At 51.9% G+C, this 14,683-nt stretch overlaps 1 protein-coding gene across 1 annotated transcript; it reads right to left on the bottom strand.

The window, feature by feature from the left end:
• Positions 1-3,914: 3,914 nt before the first annotated feature.
• On the bottom strand, positions 3,915-4,181 carry MYMX (myomixer, myoblast fusion factor). The gene has a single exon (XM_047796980.1). It carries the CDS (start codon positions 4,179-4,181, stop codon positions 3,915-3,917), a length of 267 nt encoding a protein of 88 aa, XP_047652936.1.
• Positions 4,182-14,683: the final 10,502 nt, after the last annotated feature.

The following is a 14,683-nucleotide window of genomic DNA, read 5'->3' as shown; positions in this document are numbered from 1 at the left end:
TCTAGCCTTCTGGCACCTGGCCCCACAGAGACATAACAGACCATCATCCTCCAGCCTTACCCAAACATTGGGCAGGAAGAGGGGTATGGGTGGTGTTTTTCTAGGCACTGCCCCATGGCTTGAGGGCAGCTTCATGTCTGGGTCTACCCGCCACCCCCGTTCCTACCCTGTGTTTGTCCAGCCTCTCTCTTGTCCTCTCCTGGCCCTCCTTTGACCTCTGGCTTGGCCCCTGTCTCTGGGTCTGCGGGGGTGGCAGGCCTTAGTGGTCAAACAAGATCCGCCATGGCTGGTAGCCAGAGGTGACAGTTGTATGCAAAGGGGGCTGGAAGTGGGAAGAAATTGGAGGGAAGTGGCGAGGGTCCCAGGCCAGACAGCGGAAGGCTGGTCCCTCTCCCCACCCCCGCTGAGGCCTGGCCTGCTCACTGGATGGCGACAGCCAGGGCTGTTATTGCTGGACAGAAGCCTGACTGGCAGTCTCCCTGCCTGGGCCCCCAGCCAGCACCCACACCCCTCTGGAGACAACTCCCTATGCAGAGATGGTTGCTGAGTGCCAGGGCCCTCTGCTGGACAGCCTCAGAGCCTGCCAGGCTCAGCCAGTCCTTGTCACTCTCTGCCTAGTCTTAGGGTTCCCTCCCTCCCTGGGCTGCCCAGGTCCCTGGCACAGGAGTAAGGTGTAGGGCTGATCCAGCTGGACCCCACCCCACCCTATCCCCCACCTATTTGAGACTGTGGCTTGCCCCAGACACCCTCCTCCCCCCTTCCAGGCCCCATGCCTGCCTCATCACCTTACCCACAGTCCTATCTCCCCAGCCCTGCCTCCATCTGTGTCTGCTGGAAGTATGTTTGCTTGGCTCTGCAGTTTGTCACCAGCGCGTCTCATGACTATGTTCTCAGTCATGTTTGCAACACTATCTCCACTGCCTTGTGGCAGGGCTGGGACTAGGTAGAAGCCAGAGAAGCAACTTGCCTGGGGGGCAGAATTTAAGGGGGCACCCAAATATTCCAGAATCCAGATAATGATTGTGGGTTGTTTTTTTTTTCTCCCCCCTTTTTCAGCCACACCCACAGCACATGGAAGTTTCCAGGCCAGGGATCAAAACCGAGCTGCAGCTGTGACAAACTGGATCCTTATCAGCTGTGCCAGGCTGGCAGTGGAACCAGCGCCCCTGCAGCAGTAGACCAGCTGCAATCAGACCCTTAACCCGCTGTGCCACAGAGGTAGCTCCTCAGATAATGTTTTTGTTGTTGTTGTTGTCTTTTTGCCATTTCTTGGGCCGCTCCCATGGCATATGCAGGTTCCCAGGCTAGGGGTCTAATCGGAGCTGTAGCCACTGGCCTACGCCAGAGCCACAGCAATGCGGGATCCGAGCCGCGTCTGCAACCTACACTACAGCTCACGGCAACGCCAGATCCTTAACCCACTGAGCAAGGGCAGGGACCGAACCCGCAACCTCATGGTTCCTAGTCGGATTCGTTAACCACTGCGCCACGACGGGAACTCCTTAACGCAATATTTTTTTAAAAGTCAAAAGTTAATGCAAAAAAATCCATGAACAAAACATCAACTAGGGAGTTTTTGTTGAGGCTCAGCCTAAAGAACCCAACTAATATCCATGAAGATGTGGATTGGACCCCTGGCTTCGTTCAGTGGGTTAAGGATCCCGAACTGCCCTGAGCTGTGGCATAGGCTGCAGACGCGGCGCGGCTCCGATCCCATGTTGCTGTGGCTGCGGGTAGGCTGGTGGCTGCAGCTGGGATTCACCCCAGCCTGGGAACTTCCATATGCTGCAGGTGCGGCCCTAAAATAGCAAAATAAATAAATAAATAAATAAATAAATAAATAAACTAAAGGTAGGATCTGGCCCTTTCAGAGTCAGACACCTCAAGTCCCTCACTTTCCTTATGGGGTCAGGGGTCAGGAAGACTCAACTCTTTGTTCACCAGTCTGGGCTTGGTTTTTCAGCTGTCTTTCTCAGACCTCTGCCCCAACCCTCTGCTGTGGGGAGGTCGCTGATCTTGGGGACATCTACATATGGTTAAAATAGGGCAGTCATCTAAGCAGGGCCTCCAAAGTCCAAGGAAAGGATCTCCTCCGCCAGAAACCGCAGATGCCACGGACTCCATTAACTTCCCCATCCCACGAGGACCCCGCTCTCCGCCCCGCCCACACCGCTCTCCGCCCCGCCCTCGAAGGAACTGCGTAGACACCTCCTCTGGCCGCCGCCCCGCCTCTGCTCCCCGCGCACCTGCTGGGACATTCGGAGGGGCATCCGGAGTCGGCAGGCGGGGACGGAAATTCCCGGGCCTGCCGACCCCTAGTCCCAGTTTGGCCTCTACATCTCGGGACTGGGACCGTCGCCATTGTCCAGAAACCGTAGCCCGCGCCGGGTCTGACCGGTATCTGCCCCCCTTCCCCGGCAATGAAGGAGCAGCAACGGGCGATCCCGGCGCTTGCCCCGCGCCCCGCGGCCGGCTCGGTCCCGATCAGCGCCGGCGTTGCTCGGTAGCGGGGAGCGCCCCAGGAGGCCAGCGGGAGGCGAGGCCCAGAGTACGGCTGAATAAATAAATAAATAAAGGCGCCTGTGACCCCGGAGGGCACCAGGTGTTGGAACCCCTTTCACCCTGCCCCTCCCCCCGAGGCCACCTTCCGGACCCGGGCGAGCACGTGCGCTGGCTTCTGTGGACTCCGGGAGGAAACAGATGGCGCTGGGGGCTAGGGAGGCGGGGGTCTGGCAGAAAGCCCCGCGGGGCCAGCTTGGGGGCGCCGGGCCCTGGTCTCGGTTCTTCCCCAAGGCCAATTTTGAGGGCTGTGCTGACGGGATGACGGTCCTGAAAGGGGCCTTGTAGTCTCCTCACTGTCCCCCTTTGAACTGAGAGCCCAGGACTCTCTGGGAAGGGGAGAGAGGAGTATTGCCTGGGAACGTTAAGCAAATTATCCGGAGGCTGGCATGCAAATGCCTCTGACAACTCCTATTTGATGCCCCAGGGCCTCTCACTGGGGAGGGGAAATGGGGAGGTGAATTCTTCAGATCACACCGCACCCAGCCCCCTACCCCCCAAGTCCCTTCCTGGGCAGAGCACCCCTCAGGGGCCCCTCTGGGTGGATGCCCTCAGGGTCCCACAGCAAGCAGATCTCCCTCTTTCAACAGCACCAGATGACAAGAGTCTCCTCCGTCGCCCGAGGACTTTTACTTCCTTACCTTGAACTGGCCAGCCGGATCCCAGGCTTCTGGGTCACAGTGTCATCTACTCAAGTTAGACAAGAGAAATTCCGGGAGAGGCAGATGGGGAGGGACAATGGAATAGGTAGCAAAAGGAGGCCTTGAGTGGTTTCCCCTTCTCTGCTCCTACCCTCTGGATAGGTTGGACTGTCTCTCAACGCTGGAGTGTGACAAGACCTTCAAAGGCATGCCAAGAATTCAAGGCAACAAATATTTATTGAGCACCTGCTGCATGCTGGACTTTGAGGGTAGGACTGACTCCCTAGGGAACAAAGGTCTTATTACTTTAAGGTGAATCCTGACTCACAGACAGACAGTCTGGATTAGCTAAATCACCTGTCCCTGGGTTAAACAATGGCCCTCATTGGGTCTTATGTTCCTGTTAGCCTGGGGGTGGAGGGTGGCGGAGGAGAGTCCGTTCTTCCCCCAGAGACCCAAGGTGATTAGAAATGGACTTGGGAAGAATGCAGGGAGGGAGGGAGAATGATGGTTTTCGGCTAGATACGGAGCGCATCCTTCCAACAATTTCTGCTGGGAGAGAGGAGGCACGTCTGGGCTAGACCCCTCTCAGGCTCAGCGCCCCCACCATGTCTTCTGCCCACTGGGCAGGCTGCGGTCAGTGAAGGGGCCAAGGCTGTCTTACTCCAAAAGAAAGCATTCCAATGAATACAGCTACTGCTGGGATTCGTGGCCTCATTTTTGAGAAACTATCCTCTCCCTCCTCTCCAGGCGGGCCACTCTGGAGGCCTCCCCGGCAGCGGCGGCATCATCTGGTGGGTGTCTCTGGCTGAGGAGGAACACCAGACAGCCCAGTAAAGCCTCTCGCATATCCTGGGAGCCCAGGCGGCGGGCCAGCCGGCGCAGCAGAGGCAGGAGGTGCCGACGGGCCAGGCGGGCAGCGGGCAGCAGCAGGCGGGCCAGCAGCGTTCGCAGCAGCAGCGGGAGCAGCGGAGCGGGCATGGTCAGTGACTGCCAAGGCGATCCAGACTCTGGGCTTGTCTTTCCTGCTTCCCTCCTCACCTGGCCAAGACAAAGGCTGGGCAGATTTCACCCCTGCTTATGTTTACACCCTCCTGCCTCCAGGTCTCAATTCATAGGTCATTTCTGCTTTCCTGGAGCCCTTCCTCTGGGAAGCGGGGCTGGGACAGGAGGGTTCTCACTGTAGTACAGAGGGAGACAGGGAGCCAAGCAAGAGTAAAGAGGGGGCTGGGACCTGCAGTCCGCCATTCCCAGCCTCCAGGGGTCTCCTACTGTCCCTCGAACCTCCCCTCCTCTACTCACCCCCTCCTCAGGCGCACTCAGTCCCCTGGCGTTCCCTAACCCCTGTGCCTCAGTCTAGCAGGAGTTCTTCCCTGGGCAGGTCTAAGTTTTCTTTTCAGGGATCTCGATCCCCCCAGACCTGAGGCTTCCTACCCTCCCAGGTCCCCACCCCCACGGATGGGCAGCAGCTCTCACCAGTCCGAGCAGCCACTCAGCATCAATGTCTGGCTGAATTTGCCTGCAGGAGCCACAGCCTCACTGGACACTACACAGGGCTGCCCCACCCAGCTCAGCCCCACCCGGGATAGCTTGCCGAGGCTGGGGGAACAAGGCAGAGACAGCTGTTTTCTGGCACCTGGTATGTGGAAGGGACAGGGCAGCTGGGCTGGGAAAAGTGATGCAGGAATTCCTCCTGCTGGGTGCAGACTTCAGAGTCAGAAGCCAGACTGCACTTTCTTTCTTTCTTTCTTCTTCTTCTTCTTTTTTTTTTTTTTTTGTCTTTTTGCCGTTTCTTGGGCCGCTCCCGCGGCATATGGAGGTTCCCAGGCTAGGGGCTCTAATCGGAGCTGTAGCCGCTGGCCTACACCACAGCCACAGCAACACGGGGATCCAAGCCGCGTCTGCAGCTCACGGCAACCCCAGATCTTTAACCCACTGAGGAAGGCCAGGGATCGAACCCGCAACCTCATGGTTCCTACTCGGATTAGTTAACCACTGAGCAATGACGGGAATTCCAGACTGCACTTTCTAATGGTGTGACCTGAGGCACGTTCATTCTTCTGGGTTCCTGGTGCCTTTGTCCAATGCCTCAGTAACTAGGAGGAACTGGGAGGAGTAACTGGAATGGGACTGTGATGAGATCTACTGACCCAAACCTCAGATGCAGTAAGGCTGCAGCCCCCGGGGCGTGCTCAGAGTGGCTGAGACAGAGTAGGATCGGGGCAGGCACCCATGGGCCCTCTCCTGGGGATAGAGGAGTGGGGTCACAGCCCATCTCACCAAAGGACCCAGTTGGACACAGCTGGGTGGCATTCCCACTCGGGGACAGGAAGAGGGAGACCCATGTTAAGCCCCTCTTCTCCCATATTTTCCCCTCAAGATTAAATGCGGTTCCATGAGTTAGCTAGGTAGAAAAGGTCTGAGTTTGTTTTATTTTGTTTTTAAATGCTTCTTTATTTCATAAAATGGGTGTAATTTCTGCTTTGCTGGACTGAGATGAGATAATGGTCCGGAGAGTGTTTGGTAATAAGGTCATGGGAATAGAATCTATCATCAGCCCACCACCATCCGCTATTAGCTCCGTCACCCTCTCCAAAACCATCAAAGACCTCGAGGATGTTGGATTTGCTGAGGGAGGAACGCGCGAGGCAGGCCAAATTAGTGAAGCAAAAGAGATTTACTAAGGCATCAGAGGGGCACGGGCTGAGCTCACGATGGCACCAGTTCTGACTTTGAGGAAATGCTGGGCTTATAAAGAATCTGTGGCTGGATGGAGATCATGGCAGGAACAAAACAAAGAAGGAGGAGGGGAAGGTCAAGGGAGGGGTAGGGGGGTCGAGTCCCATGACAAAGGGCAGTTAAGCCTTGTAGGTGGTTCATCTATGCAGGCAGTTGTTTTTTGCAGGTCCTTGTCTTTTCTTTTTCTTTCTTTTTTTTTTGTCTTTTTCTTTTGCCGTTTCTAGGGCTGCTCCCAGGGCATAAGGAGGTTCCCAGGCTAGGGGTCCAATCGGAGCTGTAGCCGCCGGCCTATGCCAGAGCCACAGCAATGCAGGATCCAAGCCGTATCTGCAACCTACACCACAGCTCCCGGCAATGCTGGATCCTTAACCCGCTGAGCAAGGCCAGGGAATCGAACCCAAAACCTCATGGTTCCTAGTCAGATTCGTTAACCACTGAGCCATGATGGGAACTCCTGGCCATTGTTTCTTGATGCCCAACTGGAGCAGCCACATTCTGGGAGGGGGTGTCCACAGCAAGTCTCCAAGGTGAACAGGGTCTGTCTCCATCCTCCAGGGAACCTGTCAGAGGAGAGAGAACTTCCAATTTTGTCCAAAAAGTCTGTCCTCTTTCTACCTGGAGGAAGTTGGGGAGAGGAGCTGGAATACAGACATAGGTAGAGTCTCCCTTTCCTTCCTATCTCCTCCTAAGAAGCTATGATGGTCACTGTCATCCCTGGGCAGTAGATGGGACGTGCATTGAGCACGTATTTACCTGCATGCATCATGCCTAAGAGCTGGTGATCTCATTCAGTTCTGGCCACCGCTCTGCAGGGGAGTGCCTGTTATAATCTTTGTACAGATGAGGAAACCAGTGTAGAAAAGTTAAGCAACTTCCCCAGAATCCCACAGCAGAGAAATGGCCTGGTCTCCACCCACCACGCCCACCCCCAGACCTGCCCTCTCCCTCAAGCTTTCCCATCTCTACAAGTAGCTACTGCATCTTTCTAGTTACTCTGGCTAAAATCCTGGAAGTTATTCTTGGCCTCTCTTCGACTCCTAGTTCACGACCCATGTTAATAAATCCTGGTGGCTCCGCTTTCAAAATACTCAGCATCTCGCCACTTCTCACCAGTGCCACCCCCACGAGCCTTATCAGACATGTCATCTTTCATCTGAATTGTAGCAGCCTCTTAATTGGCGTTCTTGTTTCTCTTTTCCACACAGTGGCCCGAATGATTATTCTAAAAAACATGAGTCAGATCCTGTCCTTTTCCTGCTCAAATGGTCTAATGGCTCCCTTTTCATGCAAAGTTAAAGCCAAAGGCTTTAATTGTGACTTGTAAGCCCCTGGGTGTCTGACCTCCCTCTGGCTTGCGTCCTGAGTCAACTTCTAGTCCTTGCCTCTCTCCCTCTGCTCTAGCCACAGTGGCCTCCTGCGGCTCCTTAACTGTGCCAGACATGTTTCTGTCTCAGGGCCTTTGCACCTGCTATTGCCCCTCCCTACAGGGCTCTTTCTCTAGGCATCCACATGGCTCCAACCTCTCACTTCCTTTCAGTCTGCCCAGATATTACCCATCCATTCTATCTAACATTCTCTCCACTCCATCTCCTGCTGCCTTCTCTACAGCCCCTCCTCTGCATTATCTCCTCTGCAAATCCTTCTGGCAGGCTATATAAATTCCTTCCTTACCTTGTTGATTATCTGCCACTCTCAGTAGAATGTAAACTCCATGAGAGTAGGGACCTCTGTCTATTTCGTTTGCTGCTGTATCCCCCATCCTTGGCAATAAACATTTATTTTATTTTATTATTTTTATTTTTTTGTCCTTTTGTCTTTCTAGGGCCGCACCCGTGGCATATGGAGGCTCCCAGGCTAGGGGTCTAATCAGAGCTATAGCCGCTGGCCTATGCCACAGTCACAGCCACAGCCACACCAGATCTGAGCCGCATCTGTGACCTACACCACAGCTCTAGGCAATGCAGGATCCTTAACTCACTGAGCGAGGCCAGGGCTCAAACCACGATCTCATGGTTCCTAGTCAGATTCGTTAACCACTGAGCCATGACGGGAACTCCAATAAACATTTATTATAAGAAGAAATAAAAAGTTCTGTGGGTGTTCCCTTCGTGGCTCAGTGGAAACAAATCTGACTAGCATCCATGAGGATGCAGGTTTGATCCCAGGGCCTCGATCAGTGGGTTATGGATCTGGTGTTGCCATGAGCTGTGGTATAGGTTGAAATTGAGGCTCAGATCTGGTGTTCCTGTGGCTGTGACATAAGCCAGCAGCTACAGCTCTGATTGGACCCCCTAGCCTGGGACCCTCCATATGCCACAGGTGTGGCCCTAAAAAGACAAAAAAAAACAAAAACAAAAAACAAACAAAAACCTTTCTGTGATGGGATCCAAACCCCAGCCTGCTTGTCCCAGAGCTCCGTGGAGCCAAACGCACTCCTAGGATGCATGTGAGAGCCCAGCAGGCCACACTCACCTGAAGAGAGTACACTCATCTGGAGAGAGCGCCTGGAGGAGAGGAACTGACCAGGCGGAGCCTGAAGGAGGGAAAGTCAGGTTCCCTCTGGGATCCTTCAGGGAAGCACGGAGGCCCCACCAAGTGCTGGCCCAGATGTGCAGTTGCAACCTCGGTGCAAGTCTGCCCCGCACCGCCCCCCGCAAGCACAGTTTCCATTGCTGCAGGATCTTCCAGCTGTGAGATCCTAGGATCCAGGGCCTAGGAACAGACTTCTGGAACACCCCTGCCCCCATGTAAACAGTGAGGGGCTCCAGGGGCCTGGGGCAGTGAGACAGGTAAAGGAAACAGGATGCGGTCTCTGGTAACAATGGGAAACCCCAGAGGGTTGGGAAGATTGGTGGAGGAGGGGCAGCGGCTCTGTCCAGGGTCTGCAACTGGTTTGAGTTTATTCTCTACCCCTCTACCTCTCCTGGGATTAATGCCCATCTTAAACTCTGTCCTACCCGCTCCTGGGATTAACCCCCCCCCTCCCCGCTCCCCATCCTGGCCTGCCCCAAGGCAGAAAACCTAAGGATTTCCTCAGCCTTTCCTGGAAAGATAACCATCCCTTCTGGCCACAAAGCTCCCCGGGAGCAGTTCCTTCTAGTTCCTGATTTAGTAATGGAGCCTGTCTGTACTGCCCTGACCTCTGCCCCCAACCTTCTGCTAGTTGGGGAGGAAATTGGCCAAACCTCCTGTTTCACAATTTAAAAAGTCAATTAAAAAAAAAAAAAGTGGAGTTCCCACTGTGGCGCAGCAGAAATGAATCTGACTAGGAACCACGGGGTTGCAGGTTCGATCCCTGGCCTCACTCAGGGGGTTAAAGATCTGGCATTGGCTGCATAGGTTGCAGATAGGGCTGGGCTGGGACCCAGCATTGGTGTGGACGGCAGCTGCAGCTCTGAGATTCGACTCCTAGCCCAGGAACTTCCATATTCCACAGATGGAGCCCTTAAACAACAACAATAACAAAACAATCAGATGGGCAAACTAAGGATGCGGTGGGGAGAGCTGTCATGGGTTCTCTTGAGATCTGGGAACACTTGGCTGCTCCTCCCACTCCTTTTGTTGTCTCCATCCAGGGGTCAACACTCCACTGCTTGGCCCCTCACTCTGCTCTGACCCGCACAGGGGTCACTGATGGTCACCTGGATCTGGATCCGCATGCCAGCTCTGGGACCCTCTGGGGCTGCTCAGGGAGGGAGCGGGAGGGATCGGGAGCTTGGGGTGAACGGATGCAAACTATTGCTCTTGGAATGGATTTACAATGAGATCCTGCTGTGTAGCATTGAGAACTATGTCTGGATACTCACATGGCAACACAACAATGGGAGGAAAAAGTATGTCTACATGTGTGTGTACCTTGGTCCCCAGGCTGTACAGTGGAAAAATAAATAAATAAATAAATAAGAGTTTTTTTTCTTCCATCATTTGGGGTTTTCCTCCAATGCCCCTATGTCTGAGGCCAGCCCTACGGGCCTTGAAGACCTGCCATGAGGCATCCTGACGCTCGGGAACAGCCACTGGGCGGGGGCGCTGGGGGGGTGCTGGGGTTCTTTTAAAGTCTGAAGAAGCCCTGGAGGCCCGGGTTGGTCTCTGCCATGTTCCAGTGGCCTGTCATCACCCCTGGAGGATCAGCACTGGCCTGCAGCCCTTCCCAACTGAGGGAGGGCTGATTCCTGGACAAGGATTCTTAAGAGGCCAGGGATGCCCCATCCAGGGCAGGGAGTGCTGAGGGGAGCAGGTGCAGAGGCCAGCCAGGTATAGGGCATGCTGGCGGGGAGGGCCGGGTTCTAGCCTGGAATTGGGAGTTCAGCCCTGTCACCTTTCACTGCACCTCTCTGCCTGGAACAGTAGACACTGTTCTACTGGAGTGGGACTGAACGTGACAGGGCCTTAGTTGGAGGTGACAACTAAGAAAATACTGTGGGGATGTCAGCTCCTCTGAGGTTAGAGAAGGATGGAAACTTACCTACAGCCGCCATTCTTTTACACCAATTCCAGGCAATGACAGACCCGTGAACAGGCTATCGGGCCAGAGGGCATACACCAGGCAGGCTTGTAAGACAAGAAGAAAATGGGTGAGGGGGAGTTCCTGTTGTGGCTCAGCAGAAATGAGCTCAACTATTATCCATGAGGATGCGGATTTGATCCCTGGCCTTCCTCAGTGGGTTAAGGATATATCGTTTCTGTGGCTGTGGTGTGGACCGGCAGCTACAGCTCTGATTCGTCCCCTCGCCTGGGAACCCCCATATGTTGCAGATTCGGCCCTAAAAAGACAAAAAAGGAGTTCCTGTTGTGTCTCAGTGGTTAGCGAATCTGACTAGGAACCATGAGGTTGTGGGTTCAATCCCTGCCCTTGCTCAGTGGGTTAAGGATCTGGCGTTGCTGTGAGCTGTGGTGTAGGTGGCAGACATGGCTCGGATCCCGAGTTGCTGTGGCTCTGGCGTAGGCCGGTGGCTACATCTCCGATTCGACCCCTAGCCTGGGAGCCTCCATATACTGCAGAAGCAGCCCAAGAAATGGCCAAAAGACAAAAATAAATAAATAAATAAATAAGCCAAGAAAGAAAATGGGTCAGGGAGTTGGATGTTGCCTGAAAGAGTATGTAAGTAGAGCTGACAGGTGGAGCCCTTCTCTACCCACCAGAACAGTTGCCCTGGCCAGGCCCAGGGAGGCCCAGAGAGGGGCCTGAATAGAATGCCGCTCATTGTCCCCACTGAAACAACTGTCCCTCTCCCCAGACTCAGCTGACGGGCCCCAAGGTGGGAGGTGGGAGCCCTGTCCACTCCTGCGAGGCTCCCAGGAACAGTCAGCTGTTGGAGCAGGACAGCTGCTCCCTGGACGGTGGGAGGGGAGGATGTGGCCCCTGGGGCTGGGGGAGGGGCCGAGGAAGGATGCGCCGCTGGGCGGGGTTGGTGTGGGGGAGGGGAGAGCCCTAAACCCCGCAGGCCCTGGGAGCACATCTAACAAAGACTGAGCAGGACCCTCGTGGAAACCACAAGCAAAATTTCTACCTAGGGACCAAAAAAGAAAATCTTGGACGTGGACAGATGTGCCAAGGTAGTCAGGAAAGTGGAGGTGGCATGTTATAAGGATATTAGTTCTCCCCCAGATGAATCTGGAAATCCAACACCATTCTAATTAACCCCAAAGTGTGGGGTATTTTCCCCTTCTGGAACTGGGTAAACTGATCATAAAAATGCATATGGAAGGAAGAAGTGTCAAGAATAGCCATGTCATTCTAAAGAAGAAAAAAGAAGCAAGGAGACCAATCTGGCCCGACAGATACTGGTCATATGGGAATTAAAACTGGCAAAAGGCAAGAATAGACACAGTGACTAAAGCTCAGAACAGAGAGCTTGGAAACAAGACCCACGGATATATGAGGCAGAGGAGAAATTTCTGGTCAGATGAGAAGGAACAGACAGGGTCAGAAATAGAGCTGGCACAATTGGCCACCTATGGAAGAAAGGTAATATTTGATCCTCTGGCACACCAGCCACAAAAAAAAAAAATTCCAGGGGCATTAGAGACCCAAATGTGGAAAGTAAAACTATGAAATATAGGAGCTGGTTTTTAGGAATTTGGAAAGGTAGAGAATTACCTGTTTAATAATTTTTTTTTCTTTTTTCTTTTTAGGGCTGCACCTGCAACATATGGAGATTCCCAGGCTAGGGGTCTAATCGGAGCTACAGCTGCCGGCCTATACCACAGCCACAGCAACAAAGGATCTGAGCCACGGCTGCAATCTACACCACAGCTTGCGGCAACGCCGGATCTTTAACCCACTGAGTGAAGCCAGGGATTGAACCCACAACCTCATGGTTCTTAGATTTGTTTCTGCTGTGCTATGACAGGAATTCCTGTTTTATAGATTTTTACAAAACTTTTTGTTGGGGTAATTTTCAAAATGACACCAAAGTAGAGAAAATAGCAGGTGGGCCATAGGTACATGAAAATATACTGGACGTTGCTAATTATGAGAGAAGTGCAAATCAAAGGCACAATGAGGTATCATCTCACATCGGTCAGAATGGCCATGATGAAAAAGTCTACAAATAACAAACGCTGGAGAAGGTGTGGAGAAAAGGGAACCCTCCTTCACTGCTGGTAAGAATGTAAATTGGTACAGCCACTATGGAAAAGAGTGTGGAGGTTCCTTAAAAAATATGAGTTCCAAAAAAAAAAAAAAAAAAAGGAGCTCCCGAATCTGACTAGAAACTATGAGGTTGTGGGTTCGGTCCCTGCCCTTGCAGGGGTTAAGGATCTGGAGTTGCCGTGAGCTGTGGTGTAGGTTGCAGACGCGGCTCGGATCCCACGTTGCTGTGGCTCTGGCGTAGGCCGGTGGCTACAGCTCCGATTCGACCCCTAGCCTGGGAACCTCCATATGCCACAGGAGTGGCCCAAGAAATAGCAAAGAGACAAAAAAAAAAAAAAAAAAGAAAAAAAAAATATGAGTTCCTCTCGTGGCTCAGTGGTTAACAAACCCGACTAGTATACACGAGGATGGGGGTTGGATCCCTGGCCTCACTCAGTGGGTCGGGGATCCCGTATTGCCGTGAGCTGGGGTGCAGGCCACAGAGACGGCTTGGATCCTGCGTTGCTGTGGCTGTGGTGTAGGCTGGCAGCTACAGCTCTGATTCAACCCCTAGCCTGAGAATTTCCATATGTTGCGGGTGTGGCCCTAAAAAGCAAAAAAAAAAAAGCAAAGAAAAAAGAAAAAACTAAAAATAGGAGTTTTCTGGGGCCTCATCAGGTTAAGGATCCAGCATTTTCCCTGTGTGGGTGGGTTTGATCCCTGGCCCAGGAACTTTCCCATGTGGGCATGGCCAGCAATCCAACTCCCAGGCATATATCTGAAAAAGATGAAAGTTCTTATTTGAAAAGATGTATGTACTCTAGTGTTCATAGCAGCACTATTTACAATAACTAAACAACCTATGTCCATTGACAGATGAATGGATAAAGATGTGGCATGTGTATATATACATATATATATATATATCCTTATATATAATATTAGTGTATATATATATACACATTCATATATATATATATGTATATGTATATGAAATGGAATATTACTCAGCCTTGTAAAAGAATGAAATAATGCCATTTGCAGCAACATTGATAGACCTAGAGATTATCACACTAAGTAAAGTAAGTTGGGTAGAGAAAGACAAATATTATATGATATCACCTACAGTGGAGTCTGAAAAAAAATGATACAAATAAACTTATTTACAAAACAGAAATAGACTTAACATACATAAAAAAAAACAACTTATGGTTACCGTAGGGGATGAGGGGAGGGAGGGATACATTAGGAATTTGGGATTAATAGATACACACCACTATATATAAAACAAACCATAAGGATCTACTGTATAGCACAGGGAACTATATTCAATATTTTGTAATAATCTATAATGGAAAAGAATCTGAAAAAGAATATATATATATATGAATCTTTTTACTCTATACCTGAAATATTGTAAATCAACTACACTTCAATGTTTAAAGGGTGTTCCCTGGTGCCTCATTAAAGATCTAGCATTGTCACTGCTGTGGCTCAGGTTGCTGCTGTGGTGTAGGTTCGATCCCTGGCCTTGGAATTTCCTCATGCCTTGGGTGCAGCCAAAAACTAGTAAATAAATAGTAAGAATAACGAACCCCCAAATATCATTCACCCAGCTTCAATAACAATTCAAGGAAGTCCCATTGTGGTGCAGTGGTTATTGAATCCAACTAGGAACCATAAGGTTGCAGGTTAGATCCCTCGCCTTGCTCAGTGGGTTAAGGATCCAGCATTGCCATCAGCAGGTGCACCTCGGATCTGGCGTTGCTGTGGCTGTGGCGTAGGCCAGCAGCAACAGCTTTGATTAGACCCCTAGCCTGGGAACTTCCATAAGCCGTGGGTGCGGCCCTAGAAAAGGCAAAAAGACAAAAAGACAAAAAATAATAATAATAATAATTCAAAAACTTTCCATTAACAAAAAACTATAGGAGTTCCCCCTGTGGCACAAAGGATTAAGGATCCAGCACTGCTATAGCTGTGGTGTAGGTCACAGCTCTAGCTGGGGTTTGATCCCTGGACTGGGAATATCCATGTGTCACGAGGACGGCCCAAAAAAGAAAAAAATAAGACAGTGCAAATTGAAAATACAGACCCCCACAGACTCCGAGAAGAGATTTGCAGTTCACGTAACAGGAAAAGATTTAGTATCAATCATAAAGTGCTTTTAAAA

Source organism: Phacochoerus africanus, chromosome 9 (assembly GCF_016906955.1).
Source record: "Phacochoerus africanus isolate WHEZ1 chromosome 9, ROS_Pafr_v1, whole genome shotgun sequence".
NCBI lineage: Eukaryota > Metazoa > Chordata > Mammalia > Artiodactyla > Suidae > Phacochoerus > Phacochoerus africanus.
This window is presented reverse-complemented; position numbering and strand designations above follow the sequence as displayed.